The sequence below is a fragment of the Humulus lupulus genome, chromosome 1, assembly GCF_963169125.1.
Source record: "Humulus lupulus chromosome 1, drHumLupu1.1, whole genome shotgun sequence".
NCBI lineage: Eukaryota > Viridiplantae > Streptophyta > Magnoliopsida > Rosales > Cannabaceae > Humulus > Humulus lupulus.
The window spans coordinates 310,494,274-310,516,205 of NC_084793.1; the positions used below are offsets into that span (position 1 = coordinate 310,494,274).

The 21,932-nt window shown below is 34.0% G+C and overlaps 4 protein-coding genes across 6 annotated transcripts; 2 read left to right on the forward strand and 2 right to left on the reverse strand.

The window, feature by feature from the left end:
* The first annotated feature begins 2,026 nt into the window (after positions 1 to 2,026).
* On the forward strand, positions 2,027 to 6,382 carry LOC133812924 (serine acetyltransferase 4-like). Its single transcript, XM_062246765.1, has 10 exons — positions 2,027 to 2,630; positions 2,940 to 3,137; positions 3,213 to 3,272; positions 4,096 to 4,191; positions 4,279 to 4,303; positions 4,547 to 4,641; positions 5,032 to 5,198; positions 5,295 to 5,368; positions 5,461 to 5,525; positions 5,996 to 6,382. Exons 1-9 carry the CDS (start codon positions 2,382 to 2,384, stop codon positions 5,481 to 5,483), a joined length of 987 nt encoding a protein of 328 aa, XP_062102749.1. The 5' UTR covers positions 2,027 to 2,381; the 3' UTR covers positions 5,484 to 5,525; positions 5,996 to 6,382.
* Positions 6,383 to 8,112: 1,730 nt separating this feature from the next.
* On the forward strand, positions 8,113 to 15,236 carry LOC133812925 (protein GRIP). Of its 2 annotated transcripts, XM_062246766.1 has the most exons (21): positions 8,114 to 8,629; positions 8,732 to 8,847; positions 9,066 to 9,235; positions 9,533 to 9,626; positions 10,159 to 10,245; positions 10,363 to 10,443; positions 10,619 to 10,744; positions 11,020 to 11,128; positions 11,211 to 11,290; positions 11,761 to 11,889; positions 11,983 to 12,083; positions 12,380 to 12,513; positions 12,626 to 12,723; positions 12,805 to 12,924; positions 13,022 to 13,049; positions 13,177 to 13,232; positions 13,529 to 13,600; positions 13,668 to 13,715; positions 13,860 to 13,965; positions 14,110 to 14,168; positions 14,493 to 15,236. In XM_062246766.1, the coding sequence occupies exons 1-21, from the start codon at positions 8,209 to 8,211 to the stop codon at positions 14,604 to 14,606; spliced, it is 2,349 nt and encodes a 782-aa protein (XP_062102750.1). In that variant the 5' UTR covers positions 8,114 to 8,208; the 3' UTR covers positions 14,607 to 15,236. The 2 variants fall into 2 exon arrangements, 1 of the variants encoding a protein (XP_062102750.1); XR_009884049.1 differs by lacking the exons at positions 13,022 to 13,049; positions 14,110 to 14,168; positions 14,493 to 15,236 and having other exon boundaries at positions 8,113 to 8,629; positions 13,860 to 13,905.
* A 448-nt stretch (positions 15,237 to 15,684) lies between these two features.
* Positions 15,685 to 17,407, reverse strand: LOC133812928 (phosphoserine aminotransferase 2, chloroplastic-like). Its single transcript, XM_062246769.1, has one exon. The coding sequence runs from the start codon at positions 17,282 to 17,284 to the stop codon at positions 15,998 to 16,000; it is 1,287 nt and encodes a 428-aa protein (XP_062102753.1). The 5' UTR covers positions 17,285 to 17,407; the 3' UTR covers positions 15,685 to 15,997.
* A 408-nt stretch (positions 17,408 to 17,815) lies between these two features.
* LOC133812927 (G2/mitotic-specific cyclin-2) lies at positions 17,816 to 20,945 on the reverse strand. Of its 2 annotated transcripts, XM_062246768.1 has the most exons (11): positions 20,691 to 20,942; positions 20,477 to 20,594; positions 20,297 to 20,353; positions 20,099 to 20,144; positions 19,879 to 20,010; positions 19,669 to 19,797; positions 19,482 to 19,571; positions 19,148 to 19,369; positions 18,938 to 19,036; positions 18,681 to 18,859; positions 17,816 to 18,377 (listed from the first exon to the last, which is right to left on the reverse strand). In XM_062246768.1, the coding sequence occupies exons 1-11, from the start codon at positions 20,749 to 20,751 to the stop codon at positions 18,230 to 18,232; spliced, it is 1,281 nt and encodes a 426-aa protein (XP_062102752.1). In that variant the 5' UTR covers positions 20,752 to 20,942; the 3' UTR covers positions 17,816 to 18,229. The 2 variants fall into 2 exon arrangements, with proteins under 2 accessions (XP_062102752.1, XP_062102751.1); XM_062246767.1 differs by having other exon boundaries at positions 18,938 to 19,369; positions 20,691 to 20,945.
* Positions 20,946 to 21,932: the final 987 nt, after the last annotated feature.

Consider the following 21,932-nt stretch of genomic DNA (forward strand, 5'->3'; position numbering starts at 1 on the left):
GTAAAGATTATTGATATAAATATTTATATATACTATAAAACTATAATACATTCTATTATATATATATATTTTAAAACATTTAACTTATTTTTATTAAAATTATAAATAATATTTACAACTTTAAAACTAAACAAACGTGCTACTTTTACTATTATATATATATAATATCTAGAAATGAATAACTTTTTTGTTGAGTATAGTAACGAATAACTTTGAAAAAATGAGAAAAAAGAGTTTTATTAAAAGAAAAAATTGTCAATTTAAAATAAAAAAAAATGAACGTACGTTTAAAAATGCTTTAAAAGCGTTTGCGGATATTTTTAAACCAAAAGAAATATGTATTAAATTAAAACATTAAAATTAAAATTACTAAGCTAATAAAACTTAACTATGGAGAAAAATTATAGCTTATTTGTTCGCTTATACATTTGTATGAGAATCTAAAATCATATATTTGATTTTTTTTTATAAAGAAAGTCGAAACATTAACCAAGTAAAATTCGAATATAAATAATTAAATGACAAAAAAAAATTATATAGATTGTAATTTCCTCTTTTTTTTAGTTTGGTTTGGAAGATCTCATCAATGGCTTTGGATTCCCATTAAAGTAATTTTGTACATGCACATAATTTTATATACAATTATGTAATTATAGATATATAATTATATCTATTAAAAAATTATTTAACAAAAAATAAGCATATGGGATTTTTGGTAATTATGAAAAGATTTGTGTTTTTACATGTTCCATTGCATATAGTAGCATTTTTCAAAACACAAAAACATTTAGCCTACTTAACATCATAACATCATAATATCTTGGTTTTTTTCTTTCTTTCTTTCTTTTTGTGTCAAAATTGTAAATGTTGTTGATTCTGTCTTTCTTTGTTTAGTAGTTCAAAATAGCCAAAGCAAAACAAAAAAAAAAGTGAGTCAGAGCAGAGAAGACATCAATATTATCATTCCCACTTCTCTTACTATTTTATATTATTACTCATTTCAATAACTCAAAAATTATACAAATACTTTTTGTTTGGGGGGAATCAATAATGATTGGAAGCATATGGTTCCCAAATATTATTGAGAATGTTTCTAGTCGTCTACTTGGACCACATTCATCTCTCTCTCTCTCTGATATAGTACCACTTTCACACATGCCATATGCAGCCAACTACACAAAATAAAATTAAAAAAAAAAAAAAAAACACTTTTGTACTCTATTACTATCCCTTTTTACCACTTTTATTAACTCAATTCTAAATGAATGTTTAATAGATTAAGTTGTTAGTTTCATAGAGTAAAATCTAATTAAAGATGTGTTTGTTAAGATGTGGTGCATATCATTGCTTTGTGGCAACTTGAAAACTACTTAACACAAGCTTAAGCTAAAGCTAAACACGTTCACTTAACTTTTTTTTTTTGGTGAAGAAAGTTTTTAGGGATGCAACACGCAGATTTCTCAGGAAGTTACTTCTTAGTACTATTCTCGTTCAAACACGCTTAATTGCAGAGTTCTGATGAGATTCGGTGAATTAATGCTGGTATGATCGCACCTTAGCTGTTTCATTACACTATTGACCATAATAGAATTATCATTATCTCGTGACATCTTTTTAAGGAAGAAAAAAAAAGAGATTAGTGGTATTCTCACGTCTACCAACTAGTGTAAATCTCAAAGAATAAAATATTATACTAACTGACGTAATCGAATTTATTTCAAGTAGTATCTACCGTGCCGTTTGATCGTTTCATTATTCAAATCTAAAAAAGTTACCAAAAAAACCATAAAAGTTTATTTTTTTTGTGGACATTCAAAGAATCTATTAACATCAAAAACACCTAACTAATAAAAATCGACGAATCGATTTTCGACAGCTAATCATATTAGAGTCATGTCTTGGGTTTTTTGTATCACCATCATTGGAATTGTTTACGAGACTTGGAATGGACCACCACCCCCACACACAACAAGTACAAGTAGTGGTACAAGTGAGTTAGTAAGTAACCTCATTTACCACCTTCTTCAACTTCGATCAACCGCATAATTTTAGAATTATGGTTTTTTTTCTTTGTTTATTTTGAAAAGAGCAGAAAGAAAGCATTTTTATCTTGAATGCCACTTTTTACATAATAAACTTTCTCATTCACACACACACACACATGTTATCTTGATTTTAGCAAAAGCATGCAACTGCAGAGTTTTCAACTGTACAAAAACACACAAAACTCAGAAACCAAAACCAAAACCAAAACCTTTGTTATATAAAGACTTGGTCCTCTTATAACAAAGGTTATTACTACTACTCTTACACCTGACCTGACCAGACCTGACCAGAGCCCTGAGCCATTGATATTAAGGTCTCCTCGTGCTCACTCACTCATGGCCTGTCTCAGCGAAGAGAGCTGCTGGGTGGTCTCTCTCTCCAAAATGCTCTCCGAAGATGACAAACAAAACTTTATGGACTCCACTACCAAGTCATCTACCGCCAAAATATTAGACAAGGTTTTCCCCGTTTATGCATTGGGGATTTCCAACCCTACTGGCTCGGAGGTGGAACCACTCTTACAGCTATCCAACTCGGCTGACGACCCCATTTGGGACGCCATCAGAGAAGAGGCAAAGCTAGTGGTATGTACTGCTTTAATTCTCACATGGGTCATCCATTTTTCCTCTCAAAACACTTTCTTTTCAAGTGTGTGTCTTTGTCAAAATCATTGCTTTTCACTTCAAATTTTCTGGGAATTCTATGAGAATATGTAAAGTCTACCCTTTTGAGATTAGAGGCCAAGCTATGTATTGCTTTAATTGTGACCACAGCAAATACAAGTCTTTGTAAAAATCTCTTATTTATTTATTTTTTAACTTCAAATTTTCTGGGAATTTTACGAAAATATGTAAAGTCGAGGCTTTTGAGAGATCCAGACAATGTTTTTGCAGGCAGAAAGTGAGCCAATTTTGAGTAGTTTCTTGTATGCGAGCATACTGTCCCATGATTGTTTAGAGCAAGCACTAGGCTTTGTTCTTGCAAATCGACTCCAAAATCCAACTCTTTTGGCAACTCAGCTTATGGACATATTCTATGATGTGATGACACATGATAAGACCATTCAACGCTCCATTCGCCTTGATGTGCAGGTAAAACTTTGATGGGATTACAATTACAAAGTTACTAAGTTTTCTTGTGTTGATAGTTTTAATCTTCTGCCTTAGGCATTTCTGGACCGGGATCCTGCTTGTTTGTCATATTGTTCAGCTCTGTTGTATCTCAAGGTACTATTCTTCTGTTCTATGCCACTTGATTTACTGGTTATGGCAAATCATATTCCTATGAGGATATGTTGATTTGCTACTTTTGTGTTTACCAAGTTTTAGTAATAAGATTCATTTTTTTTTAGTGTTGATAACTCATGAACAATAGTAAAAACAATTCAAGAAAAATCTACCACCATTTTTACTCTCAACCTACTCTGGTAGAAGCAAATTCACTGAGACCAAGTAAATGTCAATTACAAGAAAAACCAAACTAAAAACTCCCTTCTAATATTTTGTTTTTCTATGTGTCACTTTCTTCATTAAAGATCTTCAGTCTTGCTTCCCACTCAAACTTCTCTATTGAGCTCCTCTCAAGATGTATCTTGAAATTCCTTCTAGAAGCCATGTAGCATCCGATTACCGAACCTAAGAGCAATCTCCCGATTCTGTATGTAAAGTATTCAATAGACTCTCATCAAACAATACCTTACTGTGAAAAATATCAACACCAAGGAAAAACACAAGGACTTTACATAAATAGTGTTCACTCCATCAAGTAACAGAATAAAAAGATCTTGAGAATTGACACACAACTTTCATAATGAGCCAATCGGACACTTCAACTTTAATGTCTATTTGAGCTATTTGGATTGGTAATATGGTGGCTAATAACTAATGTTTAAGATTCTTCAATTAGTAATTTTTATCGATGGATTTTCATGTTTCTAGTGTTATCAATTTTCTTTGTTGTTGTTGTTCTTGATTCCTGATTTGCTTTAGGCTGGCTTATAAATGTGCTTGAGTTTTAACTTGTTGTTAATCATTTTACAAATGAATACAGGGATACCATTCTTTGCAAGTACATCGAGTGGCTCATGCCTTGTGGAGTCAAGGACGGAAAGTATTGGCGTTGGCACTGCAAAGTAGAATAAGTGAGGTAATTTGCTTTTATGAGCTAAGTTATCTGTTTTAGGGGTTTGTGAGTTTCTTCTTCTGTTTCTAATTGTCAAGTTATTTGTGTCAGGTTTTTGGAGTTGACATACACCCAGGTAACTTCATTTGTATTTTGCATTATTCGGTAACATCCTGTAACAGAAGTGGAATGTTTTAATCACAATGCAATGCTTAATTTATTAAAGGGTTCAAAGAAGCTTATATGAGGCTTTCTGATTCCTTTGCGGATGCGGTTAATGGCTGCAGTAAAATTTAGATGTATGTGGGAAAGGAAATTCCTTTGGCAATTATGTATTACTAACCTTTATCAATTTCCCCCCCTTTTGTGATATCTATAGCTGCACAAATTGGTGAGGGAATACTGTTGGATCATGGGACCGGAGTTGTTATCGGTGAAACTGCTGTTGTTGGGAATAGGGTGTCCATGATGCATGTAAGTCAATTTCTGCCTTGCTCTTTTTTCCAGTATTGGTTTTAAATTATTTTTATGGTCAATGCATTGGCCTTTTCCCTTTTTGGAAATGAGACTGATAGAAGTTAAAGTGACCTTTTTACCTTTCACTTGATAGCAATGTCCCTGTTTGATGCCATGTTAAAACATATGTTGAACTGATTAGTCCTCATTTTCAGTCAAAACTGAACCTTTATTATGAAGTTTGAGGCTTTAAATTTAAGCAACAAAAAAAAAGAAAAGATAAGTGGAAACTGATTTGTAGACTTATTGCAATAGTATTTATGGCTTATCTGAAGAACTTTTTGGTTTCTTTTTCTCTTTTTCATTCTGTGGCACTTGCATGTTCACGAACCTTTCGATATTTCACAGGCTGTAACGCTTGGGGGAACGGGGAAAGAAGTTGGAGATCGGCATCCAAAAGTTGGGGAGGGAGCCCTTATTGGAGCAAGTGTGACAATTCTTGGCAACATAAAGATAGGTCATGGTGCTATGATAGCAGCTGGCTCCCTAGTGTTGAAGGATGTTCCTCCACACAGGTATAGAGCAATAGCCGAGAATGGCGTTTTCAATGTGTTTATTTGTTTTGTTTTTAAATCATTATGAAAGTAATCTTTGATTTCTGGCTCCCCAAGTATTGTGGCAGGGATACCAGCAAAGGTGATTGGATATGTAGATGAGCAAGACCCTTGTTTAAGTATGAAGCATGGTATGTAATGTGAAGAGAAATTAATGAATGAATGAATGGTTTAGTTTTGTATCTGATTCAAATATAATACTGGTTTTATGTGACAAGTGCAGATGTTACCAAAGATTTCATTTGAACATGTAGCTGTTAACTTCAGTCAGGGATTCAAAATGTTCAGGTTTGAAAATCTAATGGTTTTGTGAGTATATATGGGTTTATACATTTTTAGACCATGTGTTTTGACTCATTATCTATTTGGACTCTGTGTTTTGACAAATTATTTTTTTGGACCTTGTGTTTAGTAAAATGGTTCAAATAGGTCCCTAAACCTGATTTTGATGAACAAAAAATTGAATATAACAACACAATTATTAGGCAGAATGACTGTATTTTTGTTTTGAGTTGTTAGTTTGATGAATTATTTGTGATTTTAGTTAAAAAAAATTGATCAAAATCGGGTTAGGGGTCTATTTGAACTATTTTGGAAAACACAAGGTCCAAAAAATAATTTGTCAAAACACAAGATCCAAACAGGTAATGAAGCAAAACACAAAGTCTAAAAAGACATTAACCCTATATTCTAATGTGAAGAAGTTTTAAGTGTATAAATACATGCATTGATAACCTTTTTTTTTTTTTTTTTTTCAGGAGCATAAAATTCAGAAACATGAATCATGAAATGGTGGATTATTGTTGGGTTGTTCTTAAGATTTATTTTTATATATTTATAGTGGTTGTTGTCATTAAATCATATGGGCTACACTTTGTTATTTATGTATGTGTAAAACAAAGTATAGCATTGAGTGAGTGAGTGAGAGTGGAAAGTGAGGGCATGTTAAGCAAGATACCATGTTTTTTTGAGTCTCTTGCTTACTTAGAGAGAAATTATGAGTCCATGGCTCATATTTCATTCCATCTTTCAAGCCCTAATCTTATATTTAATTATTACCTTTCTTTCCAAGTAACCACATTGTGTGAGATTTTACTTTGGCAATGCAATTACATCATAGTGAAGATGATGGGGACATTCACAAATCATATACAATATATATTTATAGGACAATTCTTCTATAAGAGCCAATGAGACTCTTCACTGTTTTCGACTCGTGAACAGTTTTCGGCGCGATTTTCATTTATGACTGTGTATATTGTAGTTGTTTAGAGCATTCTGCAAATTTTCAAAAAATTTCGAATAGTTTACAGTACCAAAAACTAAATTCAAACATGTGTTTCCACCTGCATAAAAAAAATTAGTCACACATGCAACAATATGTTTAAACATAATTTTTGGTACTATAAACTATTCAGAATTTTCTAAAAATCGTACTGATATTCTAAATAGCTACAATATATACGGTCATAAAAAAAATCGCGTTGAAAACACTGATAGCCCCACCGGTAGAGTTTAAAATGAAGCCCACCGATAGAGCTTAAAATGAAGCCCTTATAAGAGAATTGTCCTATATATATACATAATAATGTGTATTTTAGTTAACCACATGAAAATGTTAATAAATTTAAATTGATCATATATTATGTGTGACTTGTGAGGTGCTCCTAATATATTTGTATAATATTAGATATAAGGAATGTGCAATATGCATGTTTGCTTAATGTTATTTCTAGAATTTATTAATTATTTTTAGTAAATTTATATTAACGTTATATAAATTTTGAAATAAATATCTTATTTTAATTAAATAATTTATTTATTTTTGTTTATGGTTGTTCTAGTTTTTTTAATTTGGGAGTAACAACAAGAAATTATATATTATATGTTTATTGTAATATTAAATATTATACGTGGATTTTAAATTTAAGTTTCTTGCTAATTTAAAAAAAAAAATTGTTGCTAATTGACAGTAGATTATATTATATGTTTAATATGATATTATTCTAATAACTGAGTTTAAGTTTAATTAAATTTTATTTAAGTTATAAAACATATGATTTTATTATTTTTAAATAATTATCATTGTAAAATATCTCAAAAATATTATATTTTAATTTATTTAATTATTTATTATTTTAAAATAATTATCATTGTAAAATATCTGAAAAATATCTTATTTTAATTTATTTAATTATTTATTATTTTTAAATAATTATCATTGTAAAATATATCAAAAATATCATATTTTAATTTTTTTAATTATTTATTTTATTCTATTTAAGTTGAAGTGTTTACAAACTACCGTTAAATATAAAAAATATTGTGTTAAATATAAGAATATTTTGTTAAAGTTATCAATAAAAGAATAAAAAACCGTTAAAACTAAAAATTTCCTTTATCTACACATTTATTATATAAAAGAGATATCCTATATGTATTACTACACATAATTTAATTTTAAAAATAATTTTCATACAAATGTTGATGAGGTTGAAGAGAGGGATGAGAGAATTCCCACTATTATTTCTTATTTGTTTAATTAAAGAAATAATTAGAAAATAAAACAATTACAAAAAAAAATAACTAAGAATCCCAATTACCATTTATTTTTTAATGTGTTAATGTATTTTACTTAATAATTTTATAATATAGGTAAGTAGTTAAAGATTTTGGGAATGATAATATTATTTTATAATTGTTTCATTTACTTTAATTTTTTTTATTGAGTTACTATCATCGTTTATCAATGAAAAGCTAGAAAAGAACGACAAAGAATCGATTGTCGTTTCCATGGCATCTATTAGTACTATTTGTAATAACGGTGTCGTTTTAGCTTTCGCCTTATCGTTTTGAGAGGCGAGTGAGATCCATTTGAAACAGAGATCTCAGCAGACTAAAACAGATCTTCTTCAGCTCACAAATTGATTCCAAAGACTTTCGTCGGAGAGAAGTTGAATTGGATCGATCAATGGAGTCGGAAGAAGAAGAAGAAAGTTCGGTGGCCATGGCTGAACCATTCGACCTTACCACTCTTAAAAGACCAACCTTGCCCAATGGCACTGGAAATGGACTCTCCGAGTCTGATTCCACTGCTCACGATCACCTTGTACAGACCGTCTTTGAACTAGGCTTTCAGAATGAATATCTCAAGTCCCAGTTCCAAGGCTTTGCAGATTCTCAATCTACTCCCCAAAAGGACGAACCCGGAGACCACCACCTTCATCGTCAAGCTCTCGTACAGCTCCAGGAAACCATCGAATCCTTGAATGCGCAGCTTTCTGAAGAGAGACTGACTCGTGTGGCCGCGGAAGAGGCTCTGAAGCATCTTCAAGGGGCACACTCGGAGGCAGATGCTAAAGCCCTAGACCTCTCTCTGAAGCTCACTCAAGGTCTGGTTTTCTTTCTTTGATGCTACATTTGCACGAATTCAATCGAATGTACTCTTGTGCCTTTCCTTGTCTGAATCTTTAGCAATCTTTTCAATCTCATAGCTCAACAGAAGTTTGATCAAGAAATGAAAGAACGTGAGGGGAAATACGCTGATCTTGACTCCAAATTTAACCGTCTTCACAAAAGAGCCAAACAGCGTATTCAAGATGTTCAAAAGGTAAATCATTGCTCCAAAGCTCAAACTTTTTTCCATTAGTTCATGACTATGATACTGAAGCAGAAAATTTGTATATTGTGTGATAGCAAGTAGAGATCAGAAATTTAAACCTCACAACTTTAATCGCACTTGTTAAATTACAATTCCATTATGGTGTAGAGTATTTTTATATTATGCAGAAGTTAAATTTGAATGTCTTTGGGGATTGTAATTTTCAGGAAAAGGATGATCTTGAGGCTCGATTTCGGGATGCAAATGAATCAGCTGAGCGAGCATTGTCACAACAATCGGCATTGCAGCATGAGCTGGAGCGTACGAGACAACAAGCAAATGAAGCATTGAAAGCAATGGATGCAGAGAGGCAACAATTAAGAAGCGCAAACAATAAGTAAATATCTAGTTAACTTCTTTTCGTTTATATATGCATAAACACACCCATAAAGAATTAGAACAAGGAGAAACTGTGTGCATATGCTGGGGAATCTGCCGTTCACTTCCCTTCACTGGATTATTTAGATTAGAGCATAAGAATCAGTATTTCTAATATTTACCTCTTGGGAGACTTAGTGATCGAACAATTTCTAACCTGACTTATTTAGAGAGATAAGAGCATAAAATCTAGAAAGTTTCTTCATAGTGTATGTGTCTCTTATCTTTCAACTATAACGATGCTGTTGACATCCAGACTCCGGGACAATATTGAAGAATTACGACATTCGTTACAACCTAAAGAGAGTGCTATTGAGGCATTGCAGCAGTCACTTCTAGAGAAGGATCAGGTATGAAACTGAACTTCTGAAAGATTTGTCATAGATCTAAAGACACCTTGCTTGATTTGGTGTATCTATAGTGGTGATAAACATATATGTATTTCTTCTTGTCTCTGGATTGATCTTTGCCTATTCTTTGTTTAAATTCCATCTTGCCTACCACATTATGAATGTTCCAGGTGTTTTCTCATCCTTCTATCACTTTGAACTCTAAACTCTTAAAAGACCTTCTTATTCAGATTTTGTTAGTTATAATCTTTATTTTCCTGATCACTATGTGTGAAATTTGGCCAGTTTGTCTAAGTCATAAAAATTAGCACATCAGCATGATAAAGTTTTATATTCTCAACTTGATTTTTCTTGGCACTTTTTTTTAACCATCTGATAGGCACCAATAGAGGCCTAACACCATCCTAGAGCTGTGAATTTCTTGTTAGTTCAAAGCGTTTTACCCTTTGTGTCTTTGCCCTTTTGCTCGTGTGGCAGTATGATGATCATTTAAGCTTAATGTTTTGTACATATCAACCTTCATTCATCTCAGATGTTGGAAGACATGCAAGGATCACTGCAGGCTGCCGAAGAAAAACGGCAAGCTTCAATAGCTGAACTCTCTGCTAAGCATCAGAAGGTTCACTTCAGCTAAAATTTTAAAAAATACTTTCTAAATTATTAAATTCAATGCATCTTTTTATTCCTTTTTAATTTGTATCAGCAATAATAGTGACATTTTTTTTTTAAACTTAAGAACTTGGAAAGTTTGGAAGCCCAACTTGCTGATGCAATTTCAGACAGAAGTAAGGCAACTGAAACTATTTCTTCTCTTCAGGTGAGAAATGAAATAATGTCCATTTCATTTTAAGTTATACAAGGAGTTTAATTTTATATTTTTAGAATTAGAACATCAGTTACAAGGGTGGAGTACTGGTTAATTGTTTTATAACTTTTAAAACTTATACAATAAGTGGATCATATTTAAGACTAGTGAAACTCTTTTCCTTCAGATGCTGGTTGCAGAGAAGGAATCAAAGATTGCAGAAATGGATGCAGCATCAACAGGTGAAGCAGCCCGACTTAGAGCTTCTGTGGAAACTATCAAAGGAGAAATTGCTCACTTGAAACATGAGCATGTAAGAGTTCAACTTTTAGCAAAATGAATTTATCATTTAAATGTATTGGGCACTCAAGGATGTGAGTTTTTTTTTCCTTTTTTTTCTCACTCTTGTGTTCATTGCTGAACTGGCATTGGATTCCTAATATGCTACTTTTACTCTTAGTAAATTTGTGTTTTATTGTTTAAGGGTTACTTGCCTTTTGAACTAACTTTAGTGGCATTCTTGCATCACAATGAAGTCATTTTACCTTTTAAGGAGTGAGTTTGTGCTAAAGCATATTTTTTTTTCAGGATAAAGAAAGGGAGAGCTGGGAAGCTACATCTCAGGCACTCAAAACAAGACTGGAAAATGCTGAGAATAACTGTATACGTGCTGAAGTTGAAGTAGCTAAAATGAGAAGTATATATTTATCCCTTCTATAGATTTCATCTACTGACATAAATAAATGTATAATAGTATCCATGATTTTTTGATGGGGCAGGCCAACTGGAATCGGATTTATCATCACAAACTCAAGTGCTTAATGCAAAAGATGCTGAACTAGTAGCTGCCAAAAATGAGGTATCTAGAAATGACTTCAAGTGCTTAACACCACTGCTTGCAGAAGCAACTTCAGTGTTTACTTGAGATGTTTATGCGAGCATCAAGAAAATAATATTAAAAGATGAGCTGCTGACTAATAACATTTACTGTAGCAAAGATATCAGGATGCTCTAGCAATATTAGGAGATTGATTCTTTCCTAGTTAGCTTTATATTGTTCACGGGTTCTGTCGCCATGAGAAGGTTTCTAATTGTTGGAGAAATTGAAATGTACATGATTTGGTTGCCCTGACAAAGAAGGATTTGCTATTGTTCATATATTTGGCGTGCTAATAATTTTTCTTGTCTTGATTATTTGACCTTCACTTTCTCAAAACCCAGAACCTTTTTTAATATGCCACTTGCTTACTCACATCACAAATAAATTTATACTTTTTTTCCATATTATCCCCTGATTCCATGTTCTTTTTCTTTGTTTATACCTTGCAGATCAAACGCCTTGAAGCTGACTTTTCCTCTTATAAAATTCGTGCTCATACACTTTTGCAAAAGAAAGATGCAGAGCTAGCTGCCGGTAAAGATTCCGAGCAAGTCAAAGCTCTTGAGGAAGCACTCAAAGTACATTCTTGCACTATTTTCAATTTCTGTATTTTAGTTTTTAATAAGAAATTTGCATTTATGGCTAATAATCACATCTGTGTCATTCTTTAGGAGGCTGAAAAGGACGTTTCATTGGTTTGTGCTGAAAGAGACAGAGCCCTTCAAGATCTTCAGGAAGCTCTGGCTAATCATGATACGGAACTTGCAGAAAGGTAGAATTGTTGCTGAGAAGTTGCATATTTACTTTTCATTTAATCTGAGTAACCTACTTTAATGAGTTTCTTCAAGAAAGCTTTTGCTATCTTTCATGTTATAAGACTTGGGGATATCATGCATATGGATATGAATTAAATATATTAGTGTATATTTTTATCAAAAGAGCTTACTAGTCTATGAATAGTCTTCAGCTCTTCATAACTTCCATCACATTCCTAAAGATGTATTAACATTATCCTGTGAATTATTTAGCTATCATTTAAAAAATTTCAATTTCATTTCTTTGTCTCAGAGAGTCAGCTCTTATTGATGTCAAGCAGCAAATTAAGAGCTTAGAGTTAAAGCTTGATTCTGCTAATGCACGCAATCAATCAGATAGAGAGACATGGGAAAGGAATCTCCGTAACTTGGAAGAAATGTGGCAATGTAAATATATCCATTCTAGTCCAAATATTTTTTTTAGGGAATGGGGGTGGTGGTGTAAATTGGATGTAGCTCAATATTGACCAAAAATTATACCTGATAAATAACTTTGCAGCAAGATACGATGCATTGAAAGTTCAAAATGAAGCATCTTCTGGAGAAGATATAGAGAAGGAATTAGGAGATCTCAAGCTACGGTATAAAAAATTAAAGGTACTTCGCAATCTTTTGTGTATGGCTTTTACATCACTAATTACATTTTGTTCTCTGATTAACTATTTTCTTAATCTGTAGGAAGAGCACCATTCATTGCGTGATCTTGCTGATAGGATGATTGAGGAAAAGGATAATGAGATCTCCAGACTCTTAGATGATAACAAGAATCTTCAGCGATCTTTGGAATCAAGACCAAAAGTAGGCCTCCTCTATAAATTATAGATTTTTCCTTTTTTTTTTCTCTCTTTTAATATCTTTAACCTTCTCATTGTATACTGGGGCAAACAAATCTCAGGCTGATATGAATGACAATTACAACACAGGTAGGAGGACAGTATCAGTTGTATTTATCTTTTTTTCATTTACTAGTCTTGTAGGAAATCCTATACATTGAATAACTGGATGTAGGTTGTGGCTTCTAATTTGTATAATATGAAATCATATTGTCAGGCTTGCAGAAAGATGACGCATCTATAAGTACCTCTGCAGCAGAACAGCAGATTCTGGTATGAATATATTTTCTTATGTTTTTGCACATATGAATATGTAATTGGCCAGATCTGAAATATCTACTTAGACAAATATTAGTATTGAACTAGACATAAAAATTGTGTCAGGCTTGGAATGGGATACTCCCTTTGTTGTGCTCCCTCTGCAACTTGCAAATTTAAGATTCTTTAGGGGACTATAAATTCAGTACCTATTATTTTCTTTGGGACTTTTGTTATCTTTATATCCTTCTTAAGATTCGGCTCCCAAATCATTAATTGTGTTCAATGACATTTTTTTTAAAAAAATTCAGATTTTGGCGAGGCAACAAGCCCAGAGAGAAGAAGAGCTTGCACAGTCACAGAGACACATCCTGGCACTTCAAGTATGTACCTTAATCCACACACATGTACTTTTTTTGCAGTGCAGTTCTGATGTATGTTATAACTCAGGAAGAAATTGAAGAGCTGGAACGTGAGAATCGCCTCCATAGTCAACAGGTATGTATAACTTATCTGCAAGCCTGGATTGTTGCAGATTTCCCCGTTTTGGATTGGCTTGTACTTTCTTTAGTTATTCCCCTTGTTTTTCAGCCTCTTTATTTATTTTAATTTACTTTTCTTATTTTATACATGCAACTATAGGAAGCCATGTTGAAGGCTGAGCTTCGCAAGATGGACCGAACACAGAAGAGGGAAGGGGTGGATTTGACATATTTGAAAAATGTCATCCTAAAGCTTCTTGAAACAGGTATTTGGGTGAAAGATTGATGTATGAATTGCAAAATTAACCTTTTCTTTTTACCCTCTAATTTTCTTTATCCTGCCAGTGTGCTCAACTAATAAGAACTTTTTTAGATTGAAAAGGCTTATAGTCTCTTTTGTTGAAACACAGGTGAAGTGGAGGCTCTTCTACCTGTGATTGGAATGCTTCTTCAATTTAGTCCTGAAGAGGTGATACCTAATAACCTACACTTATTGCATTGGTAACTAGTCATAACATGAAATTTTAATGCACACTTAGTATGCAGAAGTAACAATTGAGTTTTTCTTATCTGGAACATCTGTAAACCACAGGGGATTTAGTGGTGAGGTTGTTCTTTCTAGAAAATGAAACTTATAATGATTCATTTGAACTGTAAAATATCATATGGGAAAGGACAAGCTTATCCAGCAATGAGATGAGGCAAATTTTCGGCTGAAATAGCTGCCTACAATAAGGTTTTAGAGACCGATATTATCCATGTCCTGAATTGCTGTGTTCATTTGCTAATGCAGATACAAAAGTGTCAACAAGCCTATCGAGCATCTGCAGATGCTGTTCCAAGCCCATCGGGTGATGCTTCTTCGGGATCTTCTCGCTCTCTTTTCTCTAGATTCGCATTTGCATAATTGCAAAAAGGATGCACATAATTCTTTCATTGCTTGCCTCCTATTGCAATCCAGTGCAGCAAAGTTAGCTGCTTGTTGCCTTGGAGGCAGAGCAGAGCAGTGCATGCTTGCCTCGTTATCAACATCAGAGTGGAGGTCCTGTCTGTCTCCGTAAAGTGTTTTACGAAACCACAGGAAAGTGTAAAGAGAGATTGGCATGCATACATCAAATTTTAGAGGGAGTGAGGAGGAACATTTCGACAGTACTTGTTCGTAACTGTCATTAAAGCTGATTCATTGATTTTTGACGATTATTTTTTAGTACAGGGAAAATGCGTATAGATTTTGACAGAGTATTGTTGGAAAATAAGACCAATATAGAATGAAGGGTACTCAGAAGAAAATACACCAATTAAGCCAAGGATAGAACCCAAGCAATTTGGACTTGAGGAGTGGCCTATGGCCGTAAAAGAATCGATTATAGTTTTCAGTGTGTTCATAATGTATAATATAATCTGTCTTATGTTTGACTTTCTTTTTAATTAATATTTCGAAGCAAGTGTACTACTTGTTCTTTGTGAACTTCTTTTATTATTATTATTATTATGATGTTGCAAGTTCTTTTTGAACTTGAATTTCACTTTGTGACAATCATGTTGTAGAACTAGAATGTTAGTCAATTTACTTGGGATACGCACATGATGTAGGACCCATAATATCTATAAATATGTAAGTGCTAGAATTGTTTAGAATTGTTGACAATGATGCAAGTTGTTGTACAATCCATCGATATTGCTCGAATTCTTCCTCTAGATCAAAATGCCAATCGACTTGTCGGCCACAATTTATAATTTAAGAACATTTTTAGTCATGTTTTTTGACCAAACGGTGTAATAAACCAAATTCTAATTTGTAATTTACAAAAAACAATCTATGTTTTTTTAGTAATATAACAATAGCAATAATAAATAGATATTTTCAGATACCCAATGAAAAGTATATTCCTTTCGAACTTTTTCTTTTGTCCTTTTTCCACCTAACAAAAAAAGCAATTCTTACTTTCATCTTTGCAAACCACAAAGAGAAATGGAATGGAGTATACGAAAATAACGAAATCATACTTTAATAGAATATGATTGCCTTCAAATACAAAAAGAGTACACTTTGTTTGCAAATTGAATATGATTTCCCTTAATGAGCTAGCTAACAGAAGTGCAAAGAGATTGATTCATCCCTTACTAAATATAATTAGGAACTAAAGCTTTGTTGATTATTATTGCTCTCAACAAAAAAAAACCATGGCCACCCAAAGAAAAAGGAGCAAACCGAAGAAGAAGAAGATGAAGAAACAAATGCTTCAAACTCTAGTACTAGTAGAATATGAAAAAGGGTGTTCTTCAATTCAACTCAAATCAAGCATGCTTAGCCTGGAAATCTTTCATGAAAGCAACCAACTTTTCAACCCCAGCCAAAGGCATAGCATTGTATATGGAAGCACGCATACCTCCCAATGACCTGTGCCCTTTGAGCTGAACCATCTTCTCCTTAGCAGCCTCCTTAACAAACTCAGCTTCCAACTCTGACTTCTCCAGCGTGAATGGCACATTCATCAGTGACCTCACAGACTTCTCCACTGGACACCTGAAGAACCCATTGCTCTCATCAATGGCCTTGTAAAGAATCTCAGCCTTCTTCTGGTTCTTCTTCTCCACCTCCTTCAAACCACCCTGTTCCAACAAGTCCTCAAACACCAAACCACACATGTAGATACCATAGCAAGGAGGAGTGTTGTAGAGCGAGTTGTTCTCAGCATGAATCTTGTAGTCCAGCATCACAGGGGTCTGTTCTTGAGCATTACCAATGAGATCTTTTCTTATGATTACAATGGTGACTCCAGATGGCCCAACGTTCTTCTGTGCTCCAGCATAGATCACACCAAACTTAGACACATCGACTGGCTTTGAACAGAAATTTGAAGACATGTCTGCAACTAAAATGCCTGTGGCGTTTTGGGGAGTTGGGTAGCTCTTGAACTCAACACCATGAATGGTCTCATTGGCGCATATATGCAAGTACTTGGCATCTGGGTTTTGTTCCAAACCCTCGAAAGCTGGGATCTTTGTGTACTTTTCAGATTTTCCGGACCAGATCAGATTAGGCTTGCAGTACTTCTTGGCCTCCTTAATGGCCTTGTCACCCCACGACCCAGTAACGAGAAAATCAACCGGGTCACTGGGTGCACAGAGATTCAAAGGGATGGCTGCGAATTGAGTGGTGGCGCCGCCCTGGAGAAAGAGGACGGCGTATTCATCTGGGATTTCGAGGAGGGCTCGGAGATCGGATTCGGCCTTTTGGATAATGGAAAGGAATTCTTTTCCTCTGTGGCTCATTTCCATGACACTCATGCCAGATCCACGGTAGTTGTAGAGCTCTGACTGGGCCTTTAAGAGAACATTCTCCGGCAAGATGGCCGGGCCGGCGGCGAAGTTAAAGAGTCTTTCCTGGGAGTGAGCTGGTGCCGGGGGGCGATCTTGGATTTGGGTTGAGGTGGCGCAAGTAATGGAGATGCTGCGCTTGGGGGTGATTCTAGAGGAAGTGAGAGGGAAAGCGTTGAAGGGTTTAGCGATGGAGCTTTTGGGAAGCTGATGGTGAGTTGGGTTTTGGAGGAGAAGAGAGTGTGGTGTGGTTGCCATTGCCATGGTGACGGCTCAGATTCGAAAAAGCAGAGAGAAGAAGAGAGTGTGAGGGGTTTTGGTTTGGTGGCAAAGATCCAAGTCTCTTTGAGTATATATTTATACAAAAAAATAATAAGTAAACAAATTAAAATTAATATAAAAATTAGATCTTGGAAGTAGTGATAGTGCCAAGGACTCAGGGCAAGGCAAGTACTATATCACTGTCGATCATGGTTGGTTTGGTAGGTAAGAAGGTTGACTAGGCAAGGGAAATGATGTCGTTTGTGACAAAATGATGTCGTTTATGACAAAATAGTGTCGTTTATTCGTTAGGTGTTTCTTCCTTACACTCCAATTCATGCCTTTGGTCATAAAAGAAAAGACCTTTTTTTCCACTACTACACACCACTAACTTCTTCCCAATGGGCTTTTTTTAGTATTTCTAGTCTCTGTCAGGTTCTGTTGGCTTAAATTTGTCTGAGAGTGAGTTCAAAACAGACTAAATTTGCCAATGTTTTTTTATTATTAATCTGACTGAAAACTAGGGAAAAAAGATATTTGAAGTTTCGTATTTTATTGCTCACATTATTGTTCAAAGGGAACAATAAAAAGTACAAAGTCCAAAGTGAAAAAAAAATGAAAAGTTATAATAATAATAATAAACAATAGAAAGAAGGAAAGAGATGGATAGTCTCTTCATGTGGTATGCTCAATTGGAACATAGAAAATTAAGAATGGCTGTAAAGCAATGAACAACCAACCAACCCGGCTGCAAATTTAGAATACCAAATTCCCAGAGGCAACCTTGGTTGCTGCTGCTGCTGAATTATTATGTGCACATAGAGTTGAGTAGAGTAGAGTAGAGTAGAGTAGAATAGAGTAGTCCAGTCATGAGTCGTGTGTCATGTTGTTGTTATAGTTAGAGTCGCTGCTGCTTCTGCTATATAATACATGCACTGTCCTCTGCTGCTATAGCTGTTGATTCTGCAAGAGAAAGTTTGCTGGTTCACATTTTGATGTGTAGGCAAACTTAGATGTGCAGTACTTCCTATGGACCCCTGTTAGTTTTCCTGTTGCTGCCTTTTGGTGGAAACCAACCATCAATCTTGAGCACTCTCTGTTTGGGGGAAAAAGAAAAGAAGGATTATTTAGTACTATGTTTAAATATTTTATATGGAATATAGCATAATCACTTGGAATATGTCATAATGGCACTCACTCACTCTCCAAGTTTTTTTCTGCCAAGCTCACTGGGCCAAAACAGTTAGCTCTCTTCTCTTATTTTGGTACTCAATATGTGTGTTTTCAAGTTTCTTTTAATGGGCATTATAATATCTATGTTTTGGATCTTGATGAAGCTCATATTGTTCCAATTTAAGTCATCAGAGTAGAGTAGAATGATGAAAGAAAGAACACTCACAGGAGCTGATCTTCTGAGTAACTTGTATGCCACTCACAGGTCTTACTCCACTGCTTGAACCCATAAAGAGTACATTGAGCAGTGTAGACTGCAGCTGCAGCTAACAAGGATGGTGAATATTTAAGCATCTCGTACTCCACCAGCGACAGCTCGATCATGAAGAAGGATAGCAATTCAAGCTGTTTTCAGATCGTAGAGATTATTAGACCATTGGACATATTCAAATTTATAATAGGGTAACACAAGAAATTAATTACCTTCTTGTCAGATTGAGCAGCCTTGAGGAACCTTTTTATGAAGACATAAGGTGTGGGGGCTGACATGTTGAACTGCAATGTGTTGAGCATCAGTTTCTCCTGCAAAATGGAAAAGACCATTGTATAAGTCAATGACATAAGTTTCCAGGTTGAAAAATGATGTAATAATGGATTCAAACCTAAGCCCAGTTGTGGGATATAACAAATTACCATTTCCAGAACTTCATCCCTTGTGTAAGCCTTATCTGATATAAGAATCAAATCACCCACAACAGGAACAGAAACTTCCTCATATTTGCATGCCAAAAGCATGGCAACCAGTCCAACCAACTGAAGCTTCTTTCTTGCAACTGTTTGCTTAGATAAAAACCTATCTATGAGATTAATTGTGAGAAACAATGTCTCTTTCAAGAGTTCAAACTTGTCATGGACCTGTTAATTGGAGGGAGAAGCAGATTAGTAATGATGGTTGGTTCATAAATTGGTTTCTGACATTGATAAGCACATATGGGCCCTAAGTAGGAGAAGACACATAGTTTAGTACCTCAATAAGCCAATCAATCAGTATAGATCTCATCTTCTCATTAATGTCACATTGTTGTCCTAAGTAGTCGGATGAGACACAGCTAAACCCCTGCATTGGTCAATAAAACATAGTCAAATGACAGTCTTTTTCAACAATTTATTTAAAGTCTCAAGGTTCAAATTTAGACAAGAATATTGTGATTTACCTCCATTTTTCTATAAAAAGCATAGATATCTTCAACATAATCTACAACTGCAAGTGGGTTCTTTAGATCACAGCTATCAATATCTGCAATTGGGTCTTCTTCCACTATATCTTCCATTTCAACCTCCTCCTAAAAAAAATCAAGCAAGTTAACTTCTAGAGAGTCCAAATATATCAAATGCAATCAAATAAAAGAGAGAAAGAGACATACCATAAGATCACTTTGATCAGGTACTGCTTCTGCTTGTTCCAAGAACATAGGCACTGGCTGGTCTGCAGGAGATTTGCATTCTTCATCAATGAATATGGTTTCTCCAAACCCATTTGTTGTCTTCTTAGTTTCCTGGATTTTTAAGGCCATTTACCCATTTAACAATTTTGACAAATTTCCATACTACTTAAACCAATCAGATACAGCACAAACAAAGTACCTCAAGGCATGATTGTTTGGTGCTTGCAATTTGTGCAGCAAACCTCCTACATCAAATGAATTCAAAATTTAAACAACCCAAGTATGTCTCAAGTTGGTTCATGTTCATTAAGTAAAGAACTTCAGCTTTTTTGTTTCTTTTTGTAGCCTAGACAAACTACATTTGAAAATAATTGTGGTCACTGGTCAGATCTCTAACCTGGTAATTGGTCTATGGGCTAGATCTGCCTGCTTCTTTTCACAAATTTCCTGTTTACTGAAGAAAATTCAAAAATAGTATATTAATTTCAAAAAAGGAAAGAAATAAGATTTCAAAAATAAAAGTCAAAGAAGTTAGGGATTAGAAAAAGAGAGAGAGAGAGAGAGAGAGAGAATTTACTCTGATAAGCCTCTCTTGTTAACCACAACACATGGGTATGATTGACCTCTCACTAAATTGTGATTAATGACTCCTAAAGCTCTCCTGTTGTGCCTGCTACCCATTTCTACACCACCACCTACACACACATAATTTCAACGACAAAAAAATGAACATTTTGGCTTTGAACACACACCAAATCTTCTTTTCAAAATCTCAAGTTTAAAAATTCCACCTTGAAAGTTGCTTGTGGGTCTGATCAGATTAGAGTTGTTGTTATTATCGGAAAGAACCATTTTTTACAACGTGAATCTCTAGCCTGATGCCTTTAAAAGAAGAATGAGTGGAAATCAGACCAAACCCAGAAGAGAGAAAAGCTAAAAATGAAGCATGAGGAGGTAGTGAGGGAGTGGGAGAGAGAGAGAGAGAGAGAGCCCACTGAAAGTGCAGAAACAGGTAGTAGAAATAATGGGAGCTTAGAAAGAGAATGAAGGAGGAAACAGTGGGTATATGTCTGAAGAGAGAGAGAGAGAGAGAATTTTTCAAATGCAACGGCTAGTGAAATATGACCGTTGGATTATGATAGTGAAGAATGAGTGAGTGAGAGACTATGAGCTTGTATGAATGTCCTAACAACGGTCACTAAAACTAGGAATTGGGATGTCATGGCTAGACATGTGCTTTCAAAATTATTTTGTTATTTTAATTACTTAATTAAATAATTAATTTAATAATCCAATGATTGGTTGTGTAAGATTTCCCGTTACTCTGGCTGGCTTACTTTTTTTAAGGGTACCCTTTAAACTTAAATCTCATATTCATATATATATATATATGCGCTCCAGTAACTACACCTCATTTTCGCTGTATAATACAAATTTATAATCTTTTTTTATTTAGTTAAATATTCACTTTTAACATTATTTTCATTACATGAATAAATACCATTTTTTTTAATTCTTAAACTAATGATGAGTAAAATTTACGCTATATTATTTAGCATAATTTTTAACCACCTATTTTTTTAAAAATGAATAGTGGGAACCCATGATTTTTTTTAAATGATTAAATTGAATATACATAATGGGTTTATAAAAAAAAGTAAATGTGAGACTGTTAATAAATAAATAAAAATTGCATGTAAAATTATATGAACTAAATTAGTAGGAATATAATAGTAAAAATTTATTTGAAATTTTAATTGTTTTTTAAAAAAACCAAAATTTAAGGGGGCTGCTGTCCTTAGTTTTTCATTGGGTCCACCAATATATATATGCAATTTTTTTATATAAATTTTGTATATCCCTATCCTCATTTTTTTTTTTTAAAATGCCACCTTTGCATAAAATTTATTGTTAATAGTTGAAATTTTTTGCACTTGTGAAGGCTATTCCATCTAGAAGTTTGGCACACATACTATTGTGGAGGCCAAATCTAATACCACAATCTTGGCTTGCATTTGGTGTAAAAATGTTGA

Coding starts and splice junctions, on each gene's coding strand:
- LOC133812924 (XM_062246765.1), top strand. CDS start 2,382: ATGGCCTGTCTCAGCGAAGAGAGCTGCTGGGTGGTCTCTCTCTCCAAA. Junction 3,273..4,095: donor CAGCTCTGTTGTATCTCAAG/GTACTATTCTTC, acceptor AAATGAATACAG/GGATACCATTCTTTGCAAGT. Junction 5,369..5,460: donor TTGTTTAAGTATGAAGCATG/GTATGTAATGTG, acceptor TGACAAGTGCAG/ATGTTACCAAAGATTTCATT.
- LOC133812925 (XM_062246766.1), top strand. CDS start 8,209: ATGGAGTCGGAAGAAGAAGAAGAAAGTTCGGTGGCCATGGCTGAACCA. Junction 11,890..11,982: donor CTCTTGAGGAAGCACTCAAA/GTACATTCTTGC, acceptor GTCATTCTTTAG/GAGGCTGAAAAGGACGTTTC. Junction 13,716..13,859: donor ATCGCCTCCATAGTCAACAG/GTATGTATAACT, acceptor ATGCAACTATAG/GAAGCCATGTTGAAGGCTGA.
- LOC133812928 (XM_062246769.1), bottom strand. CDS start 17,284: ATGGCAATGGCAACCACACCACACTCTCTTCTCCTCCAAAACCCAACT.
- LOC133812927 (XM_062246767.1), bottom strand. CDS start 20,751: ATGGTTCTTTCCGATAATAACAACAACTCTAATCTGATCAGACCCACA. Junction 20,011..20,098: donor CCAAACAATCATGCCTTGAG/GTACTTTGTTTG, acceptor TTAAAAATCCAG/GAAACTAAGAAGACAACAAA. Junction 19,798..19,878: donor CTGATCAAAGTGATCTTATG/GTATGTCTCTTT, acceptor GATTTTTTTTAG/GAGGAGGTTGAAATGGAAGA.